The sequence below is a fragment of the Patagioenas fasciata genome, chromosome 3 (genome assembly GCF_037038585.1).
Source record: "Patagioenas fasciata isolate bPatFas1 chromosome 3, bPatFas1.hap1, whole genome shotgun sequence".
In the NCBI taxonomy this organism is placed as follows: Eukaryota; Metazoa; Chordata; class Aves; order Columbiformes; family Columbidae; genus Patagioenas; species Patagioenas fasciata.
In genome coordinates this window covers 49,668,759-49,685,328 of record NC_092522.1, presented here as the reverse complement: position 1 = coordinate 49,685,328, position 16,570 = coordinate 49,668,759, and the positions used below count along the sequence as shown (strand labels likewise).

General features: G+C 38.8%; 1 protein-coding gene across 2 annotated transcripts in view; it reads right to left on the bottom strand.

The window, feature by feature from the left end:
• The window catches only part of COG2 (component of oligomeric golgi complex 2), a 30,466-nt gene extending 14,624 nt beyond the window's left edge, over nucleotides 1-15,842 (bottom strand). Inside the window, exons 1-10 of one of the 2 annotated variants that reach the window (XM_065835724.2) lie at nucleotides 15,676-15,842; nucleotides 14,739-14,900; nucleotides 13,923-13,988; nucleotides 12,961-13,041; nucleotides 12,214-12,317; nucleotides 10,824-10,932; nucleotides 8,888-9,067; nucleotides 6,958-7,082; nucleotides 5,511-5,637; nucleotides 1,568-1,707 (exon numbers count right to left, since the gene is read on the bottom strand). In XM_065835724.2, coding sequence (XP_065691796.2) covers nucleotides 1,568-1,707; nucleotides 5,511-5,637; nucleotides 6,958-7,082; nucleotides 8,888-9,067; nucleotides 10,824-10,932; nucleotides 12,214-12,317; nucleotides 12,961-13,041; nucleotides 13,923-13,988; nucleotides 14,739-14,900; nucleotides 15,676-15,747 — 1,166 coding nt within the window. In that variant the 5' untranslated portion in view covers nucleotides 15,748-15,842. The remainder of the gene's footprint in view (nucleotides 1-1,567; nucleotides 1,708-5,510; nucleotides 5,638-6,957; nucleotides 7,083-8,887; nucleotides 9,068-10,823; nucleotides 10,933-12,213; nucleotides 12,318-12,960; nucleotides 13,042-13,922; nucleotides 13,989-14,738; nucleotides 14,901-15,675) is intronic. The other variant, XM_071806325.1, reaches the window with a different exon arrangement.
• Between the last annotated feature and the right edge of the window lie 728 nt (nucleotides 15,843-16,570).

Sequence of the window (16,570 nt, the reverse complement as noted above, 5' to 3'; positions counted from 1 at the left end):
TTTTAATCAGTCAGACCTCAAAATGTCTAATGGGAAAGAACATTTTTGAACAGAAAGAATATGCTGAAGGTCCAGTTCCATTTTATGAGCAAGAGCATCAAAGTTTTATCAAGTGGTCACTTATTAGAAAGGTTGCACTTTCAAACAAAAGTGCTAGACTCATAGACCTATAAGAGATACACATCTGCTAAAAGGTTCATAATAGCTACAGTTCCATGGACACTCTTAGTCTGTGCACTCAGCACTGCTACTGCAGTGAGTACTTCTGCCCTTTCCCTTGGGTCAGCTCAAATGTTTGTACAGTAAGTGGATTGGAGAAACTGATTGCAGCCTTTTTTTTTGCCCAGGGTAACAGATCCTCATGTCAGTTCACTACACAGCTACAGGAACAGACATGGTAGCAAAAAATCAGACGAGGATGTCAGAGGCTGGGGCTACCACTTTACAAAATGCAGTGCACCACCAAAACACTAAGACCCGGCTCCCAGTCCCATGCTCCTGCCACTTCTCTTGTTATTAGCTCCAGCACTCATAAGATTTCTTGATGGAATTTTTCAGCAGCAATGTAGATTTATCCTGGATTGAAGAAACTCTATAAATGCAGCTATGGTTGTATTGTTATTGCCAGTTATAGAATCATGCAATAAAAGAGGCCACTAAAGTGATCCAGGTTAAAAATAAACATAAATTTCTCCCCCATTTCTTTTGGAAATTCTAGTCTTTTTTTTTTTTTTTTTTTTCCTCCCTTCTCCTTAAGCAACTCTCAAAAGGCTTTGGAGCAAGAGAGATCATACACAGCATCCTTAGGTCATAGCAGACTTCATCAACAATTCTCTTTCTTGCCGGCTGGCTGTCCAGCCCTAAAATCAGATGTGCAGACTACACTGTCAAAAATCATGGGTTTACATAAAACAGGGTTCTTTTGGGTCTCTCTGCTCTCCTCCAGTTGCAAGATCTGTAAAAGGTAATATTACAGGAACATTAAACCTGCTGGAAAAGTAAGCTCAAACTTATTAGCTCCTCAGGAAAAAGGAATCACAAGGCAAGCTGGGAAGGCAATGCTACAAGACTCAGTACTTTGCAGAGTAGATCCTGTGAGACATGTAGCATGCCAGAAACATGGCTAGATCTGGGAAAGTTGTCAAGTTCTTTAATTTCCTATGTCTAAGAAGAAAGATTTCTTCCTTCACAGTAAGTATTCCTCTGGATTTGCACAAGTAGCATCCTTACAAATAGTTTAGTTCAAGGGAAACTAGAAAAAAACAATTTGAAACAAGATTTCGAGACTTATCTAGATCTGTTCCCCAAAGTCTTATAAGTAGCATATCAAATTCAGCATAGCAACAACACAGTACATACTGAAGAGTAACTGGCTCTGATTTCACTAAGTTGTTGAAAGATATACAACACAGTTACTTGACTTTGTAATTCAATTTTCGGTTTGACTTCTGTTATGATTTGTTGACAAGTGAAACTTTGAACGACGGGGAGATGTGATCCTAAGCCAGATCACCTTGCTGTGACTGAACTCTACTTTTGAAAGTGTGAACAAAAAATGCGTACTAACCTTATTTGAAAATATACAGGCAAGTTCCATTTGTTATTAAAGTTGTGGTAAGAGGGATGAGATCTTAACCGTTTCACGCTGGCCTGGGTGCCACACTGTCGTTCAAATTTCCGTACAAAATCCATACTCGTAGTGTACTTCTGTAGAAAAAGAACAACCATTCTGATCACGCACAGAGTCCCAGAAAACAAGGAAGACCACCACCCCTCCAGCAAAACCCTTGTATCACACTACAGTTAAGCTCAAGGTTCAGAATGGACTGACACTACCCCATCACCTAATCATATAGAGTTAAAATCCTGGACTGCAGTGAAACCAAAACCAATTAACTTGTAGGTGTTCTTGTATGATCAGAAAGGCAGTGCAGGATACTTCTAAAAAGCATAAAATTGTCAAGTACCCTGAGCGAGCAGAACTGGTTAGAGAGATGCATCAGTATTTCTGGGCTGAACCACTGGGGTGAAACAACAGTGCTGGACAGTACTAAGAACAGAGTCAGCCACAGGAGATAAAGGTGTACAACACACAGAAATAATTGGGAACAAAACCCAGAAGTACACATAACCAAATACACACAAGAATGAAAGCATATTTTTTTTTTCTGTTATACAGGACATGTATTATAGAACTCTCTGGAACTGTTTCCCTAAAAATATGCTTTGCAAACATCAAACATTAGCAGAAGAACTTGAAACAGTTTCAGATAAACTAACTTTACCCAGTTTATACTTCTACTAAGACATTTACAAATAGTATTAAGTCAGTTCCAAGCACAGAGAAATTACATTCATGTTCAAATGCACTGTAGGCTTACTCTCAACAGTAATTTAGTAACTGAAAATAAGGAAATAATAAATTAAATCATACACAAAGCAGAAAGTCAAACAGTTGAGCAAAAATAAGAAGCAAAATGTTATTTCACATAAAACAGACCTTGCTAACAGAACACAAAGGTTATGTAAATCAATCTAAAAATCAAACCACAGCTACAGTTAAAATCTACCTCTGTGCAACGAAAACAATTTGGCTTAACTGCAAGTTTCCTCTATTAAAAAATAGAAAACAGCCATAAAACCTATCATACATGCTCATTAAGCCACTGCTGAATTAATGAAACAAGCCTGACTGGATCTCTCGGTGCTTCTGACTTCATTGCAATAAGTGTAGCAGCAGGGCTGCAGCAGCAAGGAGTTTATCACAATCCAGGGCACTACATGAGCGATGTGGTTTTGCCTCTTATTAAGCAGTAAACCACTCTCAGGAGAAGCCCCTGACTTGCTGCTTCCAGGTGCTGCTCTCAGAAATTCTCCTGCAACCACAGGACACACACTGACACAGGCATGCTTTGGCGTTGTGTATCTCAGTCAGTTCATAACTTTCTGTTGAAGGTATAATTAAAGAATATTTTTATTGTGACGTGGCAGTTTCAGCATTTCAAGACAGTACTCTGGAAATTGCACACTAAAGCTTTTGAGCAACTACTTTTCTCCTAGCACGGCTGTATTTATAACATAATGGAACTGTAAAAGGTATGGGAGTTAAATCCAGAATGAATGACAGATTAGGGCTCTTTCAGGTCTCTGTTCTTGGATAATAAACTCAGCACTATAAAAACACAAACAAACCCTTAATGCTCTGCTACCATAAGCATTAGTCAGAGATAAAAATCACACACTCTGAAAAGACCTATCACTTTCAAAACAGAAGACAACCCAAGAGACATTTCTCTAGTTATCAATAACATTATATCGAAGAGAGGGAACTAACTGCAAAATTGTTCCCATTTCAGCTCCTAGGATTGCATTGTTGACTGCACAAAGTTACTTATGAGAAGCTAAAGTGGGAAACAAAATGGAGCAATTTTCAAATGGAGGAATCTAAACTTAATCTCAAACTGATGTTTAGGGATAAATGAAGTATTCCTTTCAAATACCTGTAAATCTACACATCTGACTGAGAAATAAGAGCATGACAGTCAAACAATTTAAAACCAAACCAAAACAAACAAGTCTGCACAAGTAAACAGTTACAGTTACATGCTGAATGCTGCCAGTCTGATTTTTACAGGATTTAACACAAATATTGTTCCATTCCTCTCCACTACATTTAAAAATTTCCTAGCATATAATACTGAATATTCAAACTTTTCAGCATTAAACCTATACATATATACATGTGCAAATAAGCCTGGGGAAAAAGACTCTTCTGCATTTCTATGAACCTAGAACACAGAGGCAGATTACTGTCTAAAATCTGTGTTGCATTACTTGGCTTATCAGCAGTGCAGAGACAATTTTAAAGGTTTTTTCCCTTTCTCTTTATCTAGAACTATTAGTCTTCAGATAGACAGAACAGCATTTTTACACTTGGCATTTGAACTTATTGATTTTTAGAAAAAATATTTTAATGGTTTAGACTCTGAGTCATTTAAGTAGTCAAACGCAGTCTGGAAAGTAATTCAGACTTAATACATGATTTACTTGAAAGTCATGGGGGCTGTTGGGTTTTTATGTTTGTTTGTTTTTTCATTAAACAATATCACTGTTAGTCAATATAAGATGTCATCCTTTTAAAAATAATTCATTTAAAACAGTAAACCCAGCTCTTCTGAAGATAACATACATCCTTGCATAAACCAAGCAGCACAGATGACAAAAGCCCAGCAGGGCTCACCGTTTGTAGCAAGCGGGGCATTAGGTGAAAGCTTGAAGAAGGACTGAAACTTTCTGGGGAAACTAAGTATTCTCACCAGGGGGGGGGATCACTCTGCAGTGTCATTTACATGGCATTACCACAGCTTTCTTCAAAATCCTTTTTACTTGCTTCTTATTCAGAGACAGCCCTGCAAACATTCACTGTCATGCCTGCCTGCCTGCCTTCAGTTATTGAATATATCTGCATGAAAGAGATCTTTAATTGCAAGAAAAATGGCAATATTTAGTAAAAGCAGTTTTGCATGAACACAGGAAGAATCATTTGCCTCATAAACCTCCACCAGCAATCTAACATTTCCCCAAGTCATCTGTTCTGATCTGCCTACTATGCCTTCCTTCAACCAATTTATCACTGCCTGCCATCTCCATCTTGAAAATAAAAGGTTTCACACTAATCATACATCAAGCTTCAAGGAAAAAAAAAAAAATCCAAGTATTTTAGCCATTATGGTTAAATACAAAGAGACAGGATACAAAGAAAAGCAGAAAGCTCATATTTTCTACTTGTGACGTACTAAAAAGTACTGCCAGAGCTAATCTTCACACTAGACCGAGAAATCTGTTTCAACAATAGTAAAAAATGATCTTTTGGAGGCAGAGCAGCACTGCCAATAATGAAAATACAAGAGTAGCAAGCACTTTAAATTAATTTTATAATGTAAGTTTGCTTCATAATTGATTGTGATACCAGAGAAAATACTTCTTTTATGTCCTAAACCTTATCATGCTGCCTCCAAGTATTTTTGTTTCTTTCAGTTGACTTGTGTTTCTAAGTGAGCAAAAGCTAAGACATGGAAGTGAAACAAAGTATTTTTTTTAACCTTCCCACAGTACCTAGCAAGTTTAACTCAGACAGTTAATTAACACGCCAGCCCCTGTGATAGAGAAGTCCAAGTCTTGGGCAAACAGGAGTCATCCACTCTCACCCTCACCTATTTTGTGATTCTACAACTAGGAAAGAATATCTGCACCTAAAACAAATACTAAAGCGAAATTCACATGACTAAATGGCTTTGAATAACTTCTGTATGAGCTTTCCTGACAAACTTGAAGGGGAAATTAATTTATATGAAAACTAATATTTTAGATTTGAGATGATCTCTTCTTCTGAGCCACGCAACATGAATTTACACAAAAGCAGCAGACGAAGAAAAGGTAGAGAACATGACTAATTCAATTCTTTTGTGTGTCTAAGGAATCACAAATGGAAAAAAATCAAATTTAATTACCTCATGAAACACATCTGGGTTTCCAGGGTTAAACAGTGATGGCAATTTCTCTTCTAAACCGTGTACTATTTCTGGCCACACTGAATTCACCAAGAAATCATATCCGGGAACAATATCTGCTTTTTCACTGCAAAAAAAAATTGCAGTTAATCCATGCTTATGTTTTACCACCAGGCTTGTATTTGGAAGTAGGGATAAATAAAAAAGACATGCACTGGATTAGACAAAATGTAATGTAATCAAAATGTAATCAAGTTGTTTTTTACATAGGTATGCTGATTCCTTTAAACTATTCTTCCTTTGAGGTTTCTTATCTGATCCCACAGTCATATCAAATGCAAGGTATTTTTTATAACTCTCAAAGTTAAAAATTTTATCAGTTATATTTTTTGCAAGTGTGTTCTGAAAAATGAGTAAATTTCAGCTGAGAACTCCTATTTTTACTTGCATATTTCAAGTTTTAACAGCTCCAAACTTCAAAGAGGTACCAAGTAGCAGTAATGGGACTAATACAATGGAAAGAAGCAGAACTTTTTCATGACTGTTCCAAGCTGTATTTATACATGATATTGCGCTTCAAAACAAAAGATTCAAAGCCACCTTGATTATGAAAATTTGTAAATTGAGAGCAGAAGAGATACAAGCATTTAATTCCAGTTCAGTGCCCCACAGTAGAAGTAGAAACATTCCATTATTATGAAGACAGATTAACACTTGCTGAGGGATTAGAAGAATTGAAACGTTAGCAAAACTTAGGAGTCATAAAAAGCTCAGCAATGGATGACTAATTAGAAAAGTAATTCTGCAGTCCCTAGGGGCTACATCCATAGTTCTGCTAATTACAGCAGCCTACCATATTAACCAGCCTGCAAACAGATTAATAAATGAATAGAATTCAATAGACCTGAATTATTTAAACTTCAAAACAGGCAATTTAATTCCATAAGGAATTAAGCATTTTTGGAAAACACAGTGGAAGCCCAAATCAATTAAACCTGTAGTTCCAGCACATGCAATAAATCAGTCAAATCTCTGGGGATCAACCCCACTTTTCTGATGTGCATTAACCATCCCATAACTTTTGAACTTTTATTTTTTAACCGCTTTATTATGCTCTTCTCCTTGGATGAAGCATACAATCACATTTCATGGACTCAAAAAAACCAAGGTATCTGACACACTGTATTACGAACAGTACTCAGTTCTATTACTGAAATATAGGAATCTCTTTTTTCCTTCTGAAGGTCGTGGCCGCAACACCAAGAAAGCTTGTTCACTGTTTTGTTTGGAGAAACGCACACATAAGAGAAATCAAACATGACTATGAATCTTCAGGAAAGGCCAGATAAGTAATTTCCGCATGGAAGCTAATTATGCAAAGCATTTCAAAACTATATGATGCTGGCTGTAACTTTAGTTTAACCAAAAGAAACCCCAACTTTTTTACCTAGAAATAGCTCCCCCTGTTACTTCACGCAAGAGACGGCAGTGATGAGGAACAAACTCCAATAGTCTGTTGTACATAGCCTGAAGGCCATTAGGATGAGATTGAACGTACTGTTCCACAATCACCTGCCAGGAAGAGTTCAATGATAAATGTCAGAAAAGTGAATATGAAATACCATAATGCAAGACCCACAATTTACTCACTCAAAAACCTCCTAACACTATAACCTCAAATAGTGGGATAGTCAGTATATTCTGTTTTTATATTATAGATTCAAAGTATAACTTATTACTTCAATATAGCACTCTAACTGGCAAGACTAGTTCAAGAACGGGAATGAGCTCCTTGCTTTTAAATGTCAGCCACCATGTCTGGCTCCCATCTACATAATTGTCACCTGAAGCACTCTGTGAAGTTATATGGGTGACTAGCAAAAAGCTAATCAAACTTCAGAATAAAGTAAAAAATTTCTTCTAAACGTAGATGTTGTTGGTCCAATCCCAAATGCAGGTAAGCCAACAGCCAAGGATGTTCTGTGCAAAGGGAAAGATACATCAATAGCATAACTTGGGACTCAAAGCCACTGAAATGTGCTATGTATTACAGAGGCAATGATGAGGGCAAGATCTGTTTTGCCTTCTATCAACATGCATAAATTCAAGCAAGTGGATATTTGCAATCACCAAGGCAGCTCTTGTACTTTACAGTTTTCTCTCCCCAGAGGAGCAAGAAAATTAATACTGCTGAAAGATCCATGATGCGAGTTTTAGAACAACAACTTTATATCCCTGGTGCTGGTCAGGTTTAATTTCTTCTTTAAGGATGTGAATTTAATGCATTTATGAAATACTCTGACAATCCAGTGAAAGCCAGGGAAACTTCCTGCAACAGTGCAATCAGTTAGCAACCGTAATTCCACTGTAAAAGTGCATTGATTCAGATCTCAGTAGGGAACAAATATCCTCTGAAATTATACGGTATCGTCACATGACCTGGACATAACTCCCAACACACTGATGAGAAGGGTCAAAAGAAGTCTCGCTGTTACAACAACATCACTTCAGCGGATTCATTAAAAACATAACAAACCTATTTTATCAAGTAATTTCCAACACAGCAGACTATCAAGTATCTTAAAATGAACTTTTAGATTTTTACTCAAAGCTTTAAACTAGAGCTATCATCATACAATTGTAGGTCCTTAGAAGTGTTTTTAATGGCAACTGCATGTGTGCTGACATGCAAGAAAATTTGAGTAAACCTGACTGACTTGCTGATTGCTACACTTTTACAGCAGGTTACTGCCTGAGCAGTCAAGAGAAATGTCAGAAAGTCCCCTCATTTCGGAAAATTTGATCACTACTTAGTACTGCAAACTGATAGTCTACTAAAATCAGTTTCTCATGATTTGAGAAACGGGGCTTCTGACACATTTTTCCCACCAAACAACAGCAAAGGCTTCCTGCTCTTACTAACGTCCTGATAGTGTTGGGAAGTGCAGAAACTACTTTTTCATACAATGGGAAGAAAAGGACACTGCAATAAGAACTATTTTTGCTGCATTTGCCTGCTACTGACCCAGCCATGGAGAAATGCAAATGCCAGATATGATCCACTTCCCTGGTCCTACTCCAGTCATATGCTTGGTTTAAGGTTTGTTTTTTGGATTTCTCACTCCAGGAAAAATGTAAGCAAGAAAAAGAATCTCAGCGGGATATAACTTGAAATTGGTGACAGGCAGACTGAGAATTCCTTCAGCCTTTTTTCTTAAATAGCAACAACAAACAAATTGACACTGTGTTGAGGCTCAGTTCTCCTGCTCTCTCCACAAAGGCATTTCGAAGCTGCTAACGAAAGCTGGAGGTTAACAGGAAAAATAAGTATGTTTGGAAATCAATTCATTTTCTTAAGATTCTTGATTTTATCTTACCTCATCTATATAAGGCTTCACAAGCACTTGACCAACTAATGCCTCTGCATCTTGTGTTTTGTCAATTGTGGCATAAGTGCGAAGACAGTGACGTATTATGTCAACATTTGAAGTGTGAAGACCTTCCAAGAGTAGCCCTTCCAGAGACTGCTGCAACATAGCTGTTATTCCAGCTATACGCTACACACAAGAGACACAAAATATAAAAATTTTAAAAAAAGCAAAGCCTTGCCATCATTGCTGAAGTAAATTCTTCCAGAAATACCTAACTCAGCTTTCCACTTTCATTTGAAAGGTGCACAAGTTTTGAAAACTGTCAGCAAATGGACATTAACATAAGCTTAATGGGTTACTGATGCTATTTAACACAGTACTTATTAGAATATGGTTTAAATGCAATTATTTTCCTCTACGCGTACATTATGCAGTAACTTATCTAAGGTCCTCTTCATCCTGAAGAAATAGGTCAATAATTGTTCCTTGTTCAACTGAACCACTATGTGTGATAATCACAAAAGCTTTACATTAAGTCACCAGAGATACCTGTGGCATTTATTCTCCACTGTCAAAAACGGAAACAATAGTGTGTTCCCAGCAATACTGTTCAAATTATTGCAAACCAAAGACATTGAGTGACACTGGAAAAAATAATTACATGTCATTAGATTCCTTCTGGCTTCTGCCCAACAGCTGCTTCAGCCAACATATATTCTCCCTTTTGCCAACTATTTTTCCTGATATCCTGCTACATCTCTTCCACTAGATCCATCTCATTGCTACACTACCTGCAGATATAATCCTGGTCCAATACAGTCCCTTACAACACTGTATTTGAAGTAAGTTCAGCAACACACATTAATGTAGTCACAGCTGAACTACCAGTTTAACCAGCCAAATTTCTTCTCTGACCTTTTGTGTGCTGTACTGTGTCCATCCATCCTAAAATGATTCCACAGAATTTTCTTCTGAATACTCAAAGTCAGTAACCCAATTGCTGACTAGTCATGAAACCTACGATCAGATGACCCTTAGCACAACATGCACAGGACAGAAGTCCTGACAAGGACCATTAAGGAAGTCCCACAACAAAGTAAGTAAGGTTCTCCCACCCTGAATACTACTCTTGCTCACACTTACTCCTGTTATTATCCATGTTTCATAACTCAGTGGCTGGAACAGTCTTGTACTGCCTGTGAATCAACACGGTGCCTTGAAAGTCTTGATCTGAAACATGTCTATATTGCCAACACGCATATGTACATAGTGAAAAACTTGAACTATGAACTACCTCACTAGCTTGAAAGCCATCAAGAATGACAGCTCCACATTAACTAAGTTAAAGCCTTACCCCATCTCCATATTCATAATATCTACCTTTAAGCACCAGTTTTAATTTGTTCCCTGCCTCCAATTAATGGATAGAAGGAAAAAAAAAAGAAACACCACCAAAATATCAATTCACCTTTTATAGTAGATAAGTTATTACGAACAGGATATTAGGGAGGTGGGCCTATCAACCTGAACAGCCAGTTAGGCAACAAATGTCACCAAAGACAAACCTGAATATATTCAAGCCAGTCACTCTGTAGCCACACTCCATTTATAGTCTGGTCTGTACACTGCAGCTAACAAAACCAACATAAATCTCTAGAACTAGGCCTCAATACCAGTAAGCAGACAAGATGCAAGACATATTAGGCTGACAAAAACATCTGCCATATTTCCTGTTCTTATTCTAAGTAATCCTTAAAGAAGTTACCAAACAAAGCATAAACCATCAGAAGAAGCAATACTTCTAGTTAACTGATAAAAATGACCCATTTTCCCCCCCATAAATTAATTCAATAAAACTCTGTGGAAACAGGCATTAGTCTTCCAATTATATTGATATTATTTGATCCTACAAGTGTTAAGCTGGCTATCATGCAATACTTACTGGTCTCACTTTGTCCAAAAGGGACATTCCTTTGCTTTGCACTGCATGAAATTGTAGTTGATTAAATTCTGTGGCAATCCTCTCTAAAACCTGTCCAGTTAAAAGTGGGCTAGAAGAGAGAGGATACACAATGAGTATACACAAATCCTTTCAAATCAACTCCCTTTCATCTGCAGCAGATATATAACAGTATCCTTCAATTTTTGCGGTTTAAGCTAACTATGTGGAATTCTGATAGGTACTACTATAATTATTGCAATCATACAATAATAATCTGGAACAGACTACATGATTAGAGTTGTTTTGGAGCTACTAAGATATAAAGTGTGTGAAGCAGGAGTTGAGAGGAACATCAGTTTTTGCTTCAGCGATATGATGCACTGTTTTCTATCTGGCAGTGCTGTTTACTGTCACAGGAAAAGTCAGGCACACAGTGCTCAGAAACTGCAGTAAGTGCTCTTCAACATCCAGATTTTTTTCTTATCTCCCCTTTCTGTGATATTGCAAAATTAATGACAGCTATTTCTAGAAACCTTTCTGAGGTCTGAATAATCAAATTTTCAGTCACTCAAATACAATCTTGCTTCCAAATGTAATTCTGCAAAGTGCCTCACCCTGACTGAAAACCTCTGCATAAGCTTTGTCCCTCTAAGTATCAACCTATTCCTCTACTACACCCCATTCACAACGATGTGATCCAGTGCACTGAACTGAAGACAGTCTCACGTTCAAAAGGGTTCACCAAATTGTCTTTTCTTTCACCTTAAGTTGCATTTGCATCACAGTCAACTATTTCAAGCGCATGGTTCATACATCAGCTCCCAAACTGGCTGAAAGACATCTTCCATTCCTCAGCAAAGGCAGAGGATGCTCTACATGAAGATGTTAAAAAACAAAACATGGGAGTCTGACTGGAATTTGTCACAAATCTTTCTTGTACCAAAAGTATTACATGTGTGGCTTGTCTGCCTTAGAGTATTCTTCCAGCAGTCCTTTCAGTTATATGTAAACAGGGAAATCAAGAAAAGCTATTTCCCATTTTAATTCCAAATGATATTGGAATCAATTGTACCGTAGAGAGTATTTCAGACATGACAGGATTAGTGACTTACAAGAAAAAAAAAAAAAAATTGTACATAAACTTTAAAAAGCACATTTACTGAAAGCACTACAAGTAGTTCAGAACTTTGGAGACTGAATCACATGTTCTGTGAATGACCGGTTTGCAGAAGACTAAAACTGAGAAAATACTAAAATAACAGTCACTTATTCCATCAGTTACATTTCTAAATATATAACCTAATGCTTGTAAATTAATCTACAACAATACCAGGAAATTAAGTTAGTCTCATCAATTACAAACAAAACTAAATGTTACGTATTTTTTTACCTGTTTCCCTCTAATGAGGACAATTCTTTTGTGCCCTGGGAATGTAGAATCTTCTCAATTTTCTCAACAGACTGAATAACATGAATAAGTCTCAGGACACACATCTGTAATTAAAGAAAGATTTTTCATTTCTGACCCCAATCCCAATTTACATTACCTAACAACCTTGAAGATATTTTAGATGGTGTAGGGGTTGTTTTTTGGGTTTTGGTGTTTCCACACCCCCCCGCCACACCCAGATGTAACTAACTCCATCTTAATACTTGAGTCATGTCTCAGTTGAAGTATGGTTCACTTAAGTCCATAAAAACCCACAAACAAAAGATTGTCACAGACGCAGAATAACTGTTCTTATTCCTGATTTTTTTCCAAGCTAAGCACAAAGACAAATGTTGGTGTGTCCCCTCTCACCTATAAATTAAACTGCTGTATTTCAATTACATCAATAACAAGCAAGTTTCTATACTACTACAAGCAGAAACAAGAATAACAAATTTAAAAAGCCAACCAAATCAAGCATATAAGTTTTGGGCAAATAAAGTAAAATAAAGATTTGTGATCAACCAGATCCTGTAAAAAATGAAGTCAGTCAACCAAAATGTCAAGTTCTTTTTAAAAGTACAAAATCCTACACAGTGTGCCTCTAGACAGTCTAGAACTTCTTGAATATCTTTTCCACTGGGTTAATGGTAAAAACAAAGTCATTCTAAGCAAGATCATTTCAAGGCAATAATTTATCTATTGTACCTTTTTTCTTCTAATATCTTCTTGTTTAGTCATCCGGTCATCTACTGCTCGAATTCCTTCACTGACACATGACTTCAGACTCTGTAAGAGAGAAAGTCAGCATGTAAAGCTGGCTTCCCACTTAAGGTTTAAAAAACCTTAACTCAAACATCTAAACTTAAAACAGGACACAAATTAATTAAAATATAGGACTAATAAAAGCTATAGCACATCAACTGCCCTCTAAGTGAAAAAGCCAGAAATAAAATTAAATAACTGAAAGTATAATCAACTCTTTAAGTACTGCCACCACAGCTTAATTTCAACCAGAAGTATTCTTTTAGTACCCCACAGAGAACAAACTGCCTTCCACCCAGAAAAAGGCAATAATACCAATATGATCTTAATAAATCAGACTTAAGTAGCATTTTTCACATAACCAATATTTCTCTGCTACCTGAACCTACTTTCAGCTTTAGACATCAAGGCTCTGATATTCTGAAGGCATGTTTGGGCAGCAAACGTCCCTTTGAACTGTCTGCCAAGATGATAAAAAATTGCCCCCTTGCTAAAGACCAAGTCACTGTGGAAGAGCCAGAACAAGAACCACCAGAGGGTGATCTTTTATGGTTAAGCCACAGGACTAAGCAAAAAAAAGAAGTCCTTAACAGGACTGTGTTGCATTTGAGTTATTTACTACCATCTTTAAGTTACTCATATATTAAAACAGTTTCAATATTTCTCCATAGACTAGTCTTCACAGGAGTCCACGTTTAAGGAGTCCTTTATCTCTTGCCTGAAATTTACTGCTGCTACAACTGCTTCAAAAAACACAGTGCCTCTTTTACCATCAATCTAAGTCATCAGTTTTCAAAGAGAAGGTTATTATAATAATGATTAACATGAGTAAAAGACAGTCTGTACATCATACGAAAGTGAGCTGAAGTTTACCAAGCTGTGTATAATGATTGTTTTGAGCATACCATAACTTCTTCCCTTAACTGTCCCAAGGGTACTGCAAGCTGATTAAGAGCCTTGTCCATGCCAACCTAAAGAAATTATCAGAAAAATATTATTACTTTTTTGATAAATCGCTATGTGAATTAATGACAAAGACTATCATTTTATAGACACTAAAAGAGAACTGAGAAAAGACACCTCCCTTTACAGTCTCCAGTTCTAAATGCAATGCAAAAATATGGTACCTCAAATACAGGCATAAAGGTATCAGGCTGCCTGTCACACAAAGCGAAAACTTCAAGAACCCGTATAATTGGAACTTGGATGAATGGGAGTGAAAGAGCAGGAGACACAGAGGACAAGACATTTTGATATGAAAGTGATTACAATTTTCAGTCAAGTAGGTTGGTTGGGTTTTTTTAAGATGTATTGACTGTACAGTAAGTACAGTATTGACTGTTTATAGATTCCTAAAATAATTCTTCAGAATGGCCTTATTTGTATCATTGCTATTGTATTTTAATGATTTATTTCCTTCCATTTTGCAACTACTGTCAGTTTGAAAAACAAGTTGACCTTGAGTCTAACTTTCTAATGAATTAGTTTTTCCAAGACAAAAAGCATACATCTAAAACACTTTCTACAGGCCAACAGCAATTCTGTACAGTAGCTAAGTTCGACAGGAATGGTCTTTCAGCTTCTCTTAGTGCAAGGGATCAGTTTAAGATGTCTTAAATATAATGCTAAAATAAAAGCCATATACCTTTCATATGAAAAATAAAAAAAAACACTACACCACATTAAGTCTGAAGTACACAGTACAATTTAGTAACACTTACTAGATTTGTTGAAAGATTAACAAAATCTGCATAGTCCTTATTTATCAGTTCTACCATGGCAGTTTTAAGGAGCTTGTAATAGAGCTCCAGATCCTCTCTGAGCTCTTCCAACTGCACACGTTTCCTGCAGTCTGATACAAAGTGATCGACATCAAAATCCGGCTGAAAATGAAACAGGAAAGAGAGAAGGCTGTAAGTTAAAAGTTCAAGCCAGAAACATGTCCCACCCCAAAAACAAAGTATTCTGTATGCCAGGGAGCCCACCAAACTGAAGCACTAGGGGGCAAAAAGGCTACTTAACGGAGTAGTTTTCAGTGTTCCTAAGTCTTGGTCTTTAAGATAAATCCACAGTACACAAGGTTGTGGGTCGGAGTACCAAAACCACTCTCTCTGAAATACGAGAGGTTATGTTACCTGTATACACTTTGAAAAGCATACAAACAAACCAACCAACCGACAACAAAACGCTACCGAAATGAACGACCGAAGAGAAACCAAAATACAGTGTTAAGAACTGCTTTAAGCTCTCCAAGCAACGAGGCCCAAATGCTGGTTTTCAGACTATCTGTAGCCTGGCTTCCAAGCCACGTACAGTATGGTTCGGAGGCAGTCCGACCGGGGCCTGCCCTCGGCGCTGACAGCAGCACCCGGCCCGGGACAAGAGAACTCAGGTCACCCGGTTGCAAACTCGCCGGCCCGGGCAGGCCTGGGCCCGGCCGCACTCAGGCTCAAGCCCCGCTGGGACACAGCCGCGGAGGTGGCAGTCGTCCTGTTCTGCTAAAAGCCCGAGTCGTCCCTTCAGTGACACACTCACTGCCCGGGGAAGAAGCCGTGGCGGGGAGCAAAGATCCCAACCAAGGCTTCGGGCCCCTCTCATCGCCCGATGAACCCTCTTCCCACACCCCGGAGGGCCCCGGGGCATCCCGCGCACACTCACCTTCATGAACTCGTCCTTGTCAAAGCAGAGGTTCTCAGGGCCCCGCGGCAGGTTCATCTTCTTCGCCTCCATGACCGGACCGGCCCGGCAGGCCCGACGCGGCGGCAGGACCCGCCGCTGCCACAGCAACACCGCCCCCGCCAGCACGGCACCACAGAGGCAGCCCGGAACCTGCGCCAAGAGAGGCGCAGAGTTCGCCCACCGCCGCGACAGCGCCCCCTGGAGGGCTCCGAGCGCCCCTTACAGACGACAATAGGCGGGGGGGCGGGGACGGCGGGAATCTCAAAATGGCACGGGGGGCGGCAAGGGAGGGATGGATGTGTGTGCGCCAAGCACGGGCCTTTAAAGCTGTCTTGCCCAGCCTCCTCGGAGCAACTTCTCTGGTTCCTGTCGCTTGGTGAAGTCAGGAGCTGGGCTGCTGAAGTGCCTGACGCCCCATGGTGGCCCCCAGTGCATCAAACTGTCCTGATCAGATGAAGCTGCGGGAAATGGCATCAGGGCTCATGGCACAAGCTGTGGAAACCTGGGGCTGCAGGGGTGGAAAGGGGATGGTACGGCGCAGGCCCCCAACCCTGAGCCGGTGGCCAAGGTCCATGTCCCCTCGAGGTTTGAGTATTGCCTCTCTGGGCAAGTTGTGCCAGGGTCTGACCACTCTCAACAGCAAAAAAAAGCTTTTCCTTATATTTAAATTTATTGTAGTTTGTGCCCATGTGGTCCTGAGTAACAGGAATCGAGCCAGAGTGTGATATATCTCCTCCATCCTTCTGCTTTTCAGCAGGGTCTTCTGTGAGGGTCTTGTTTCCTTCAAAAATCTATTGCTCACAGTCACTCATGTAGGAAACTATCACTTTGCCAATTTAATAGGCCCAGGTAGGATCTCTCAGCAAAGCGTATT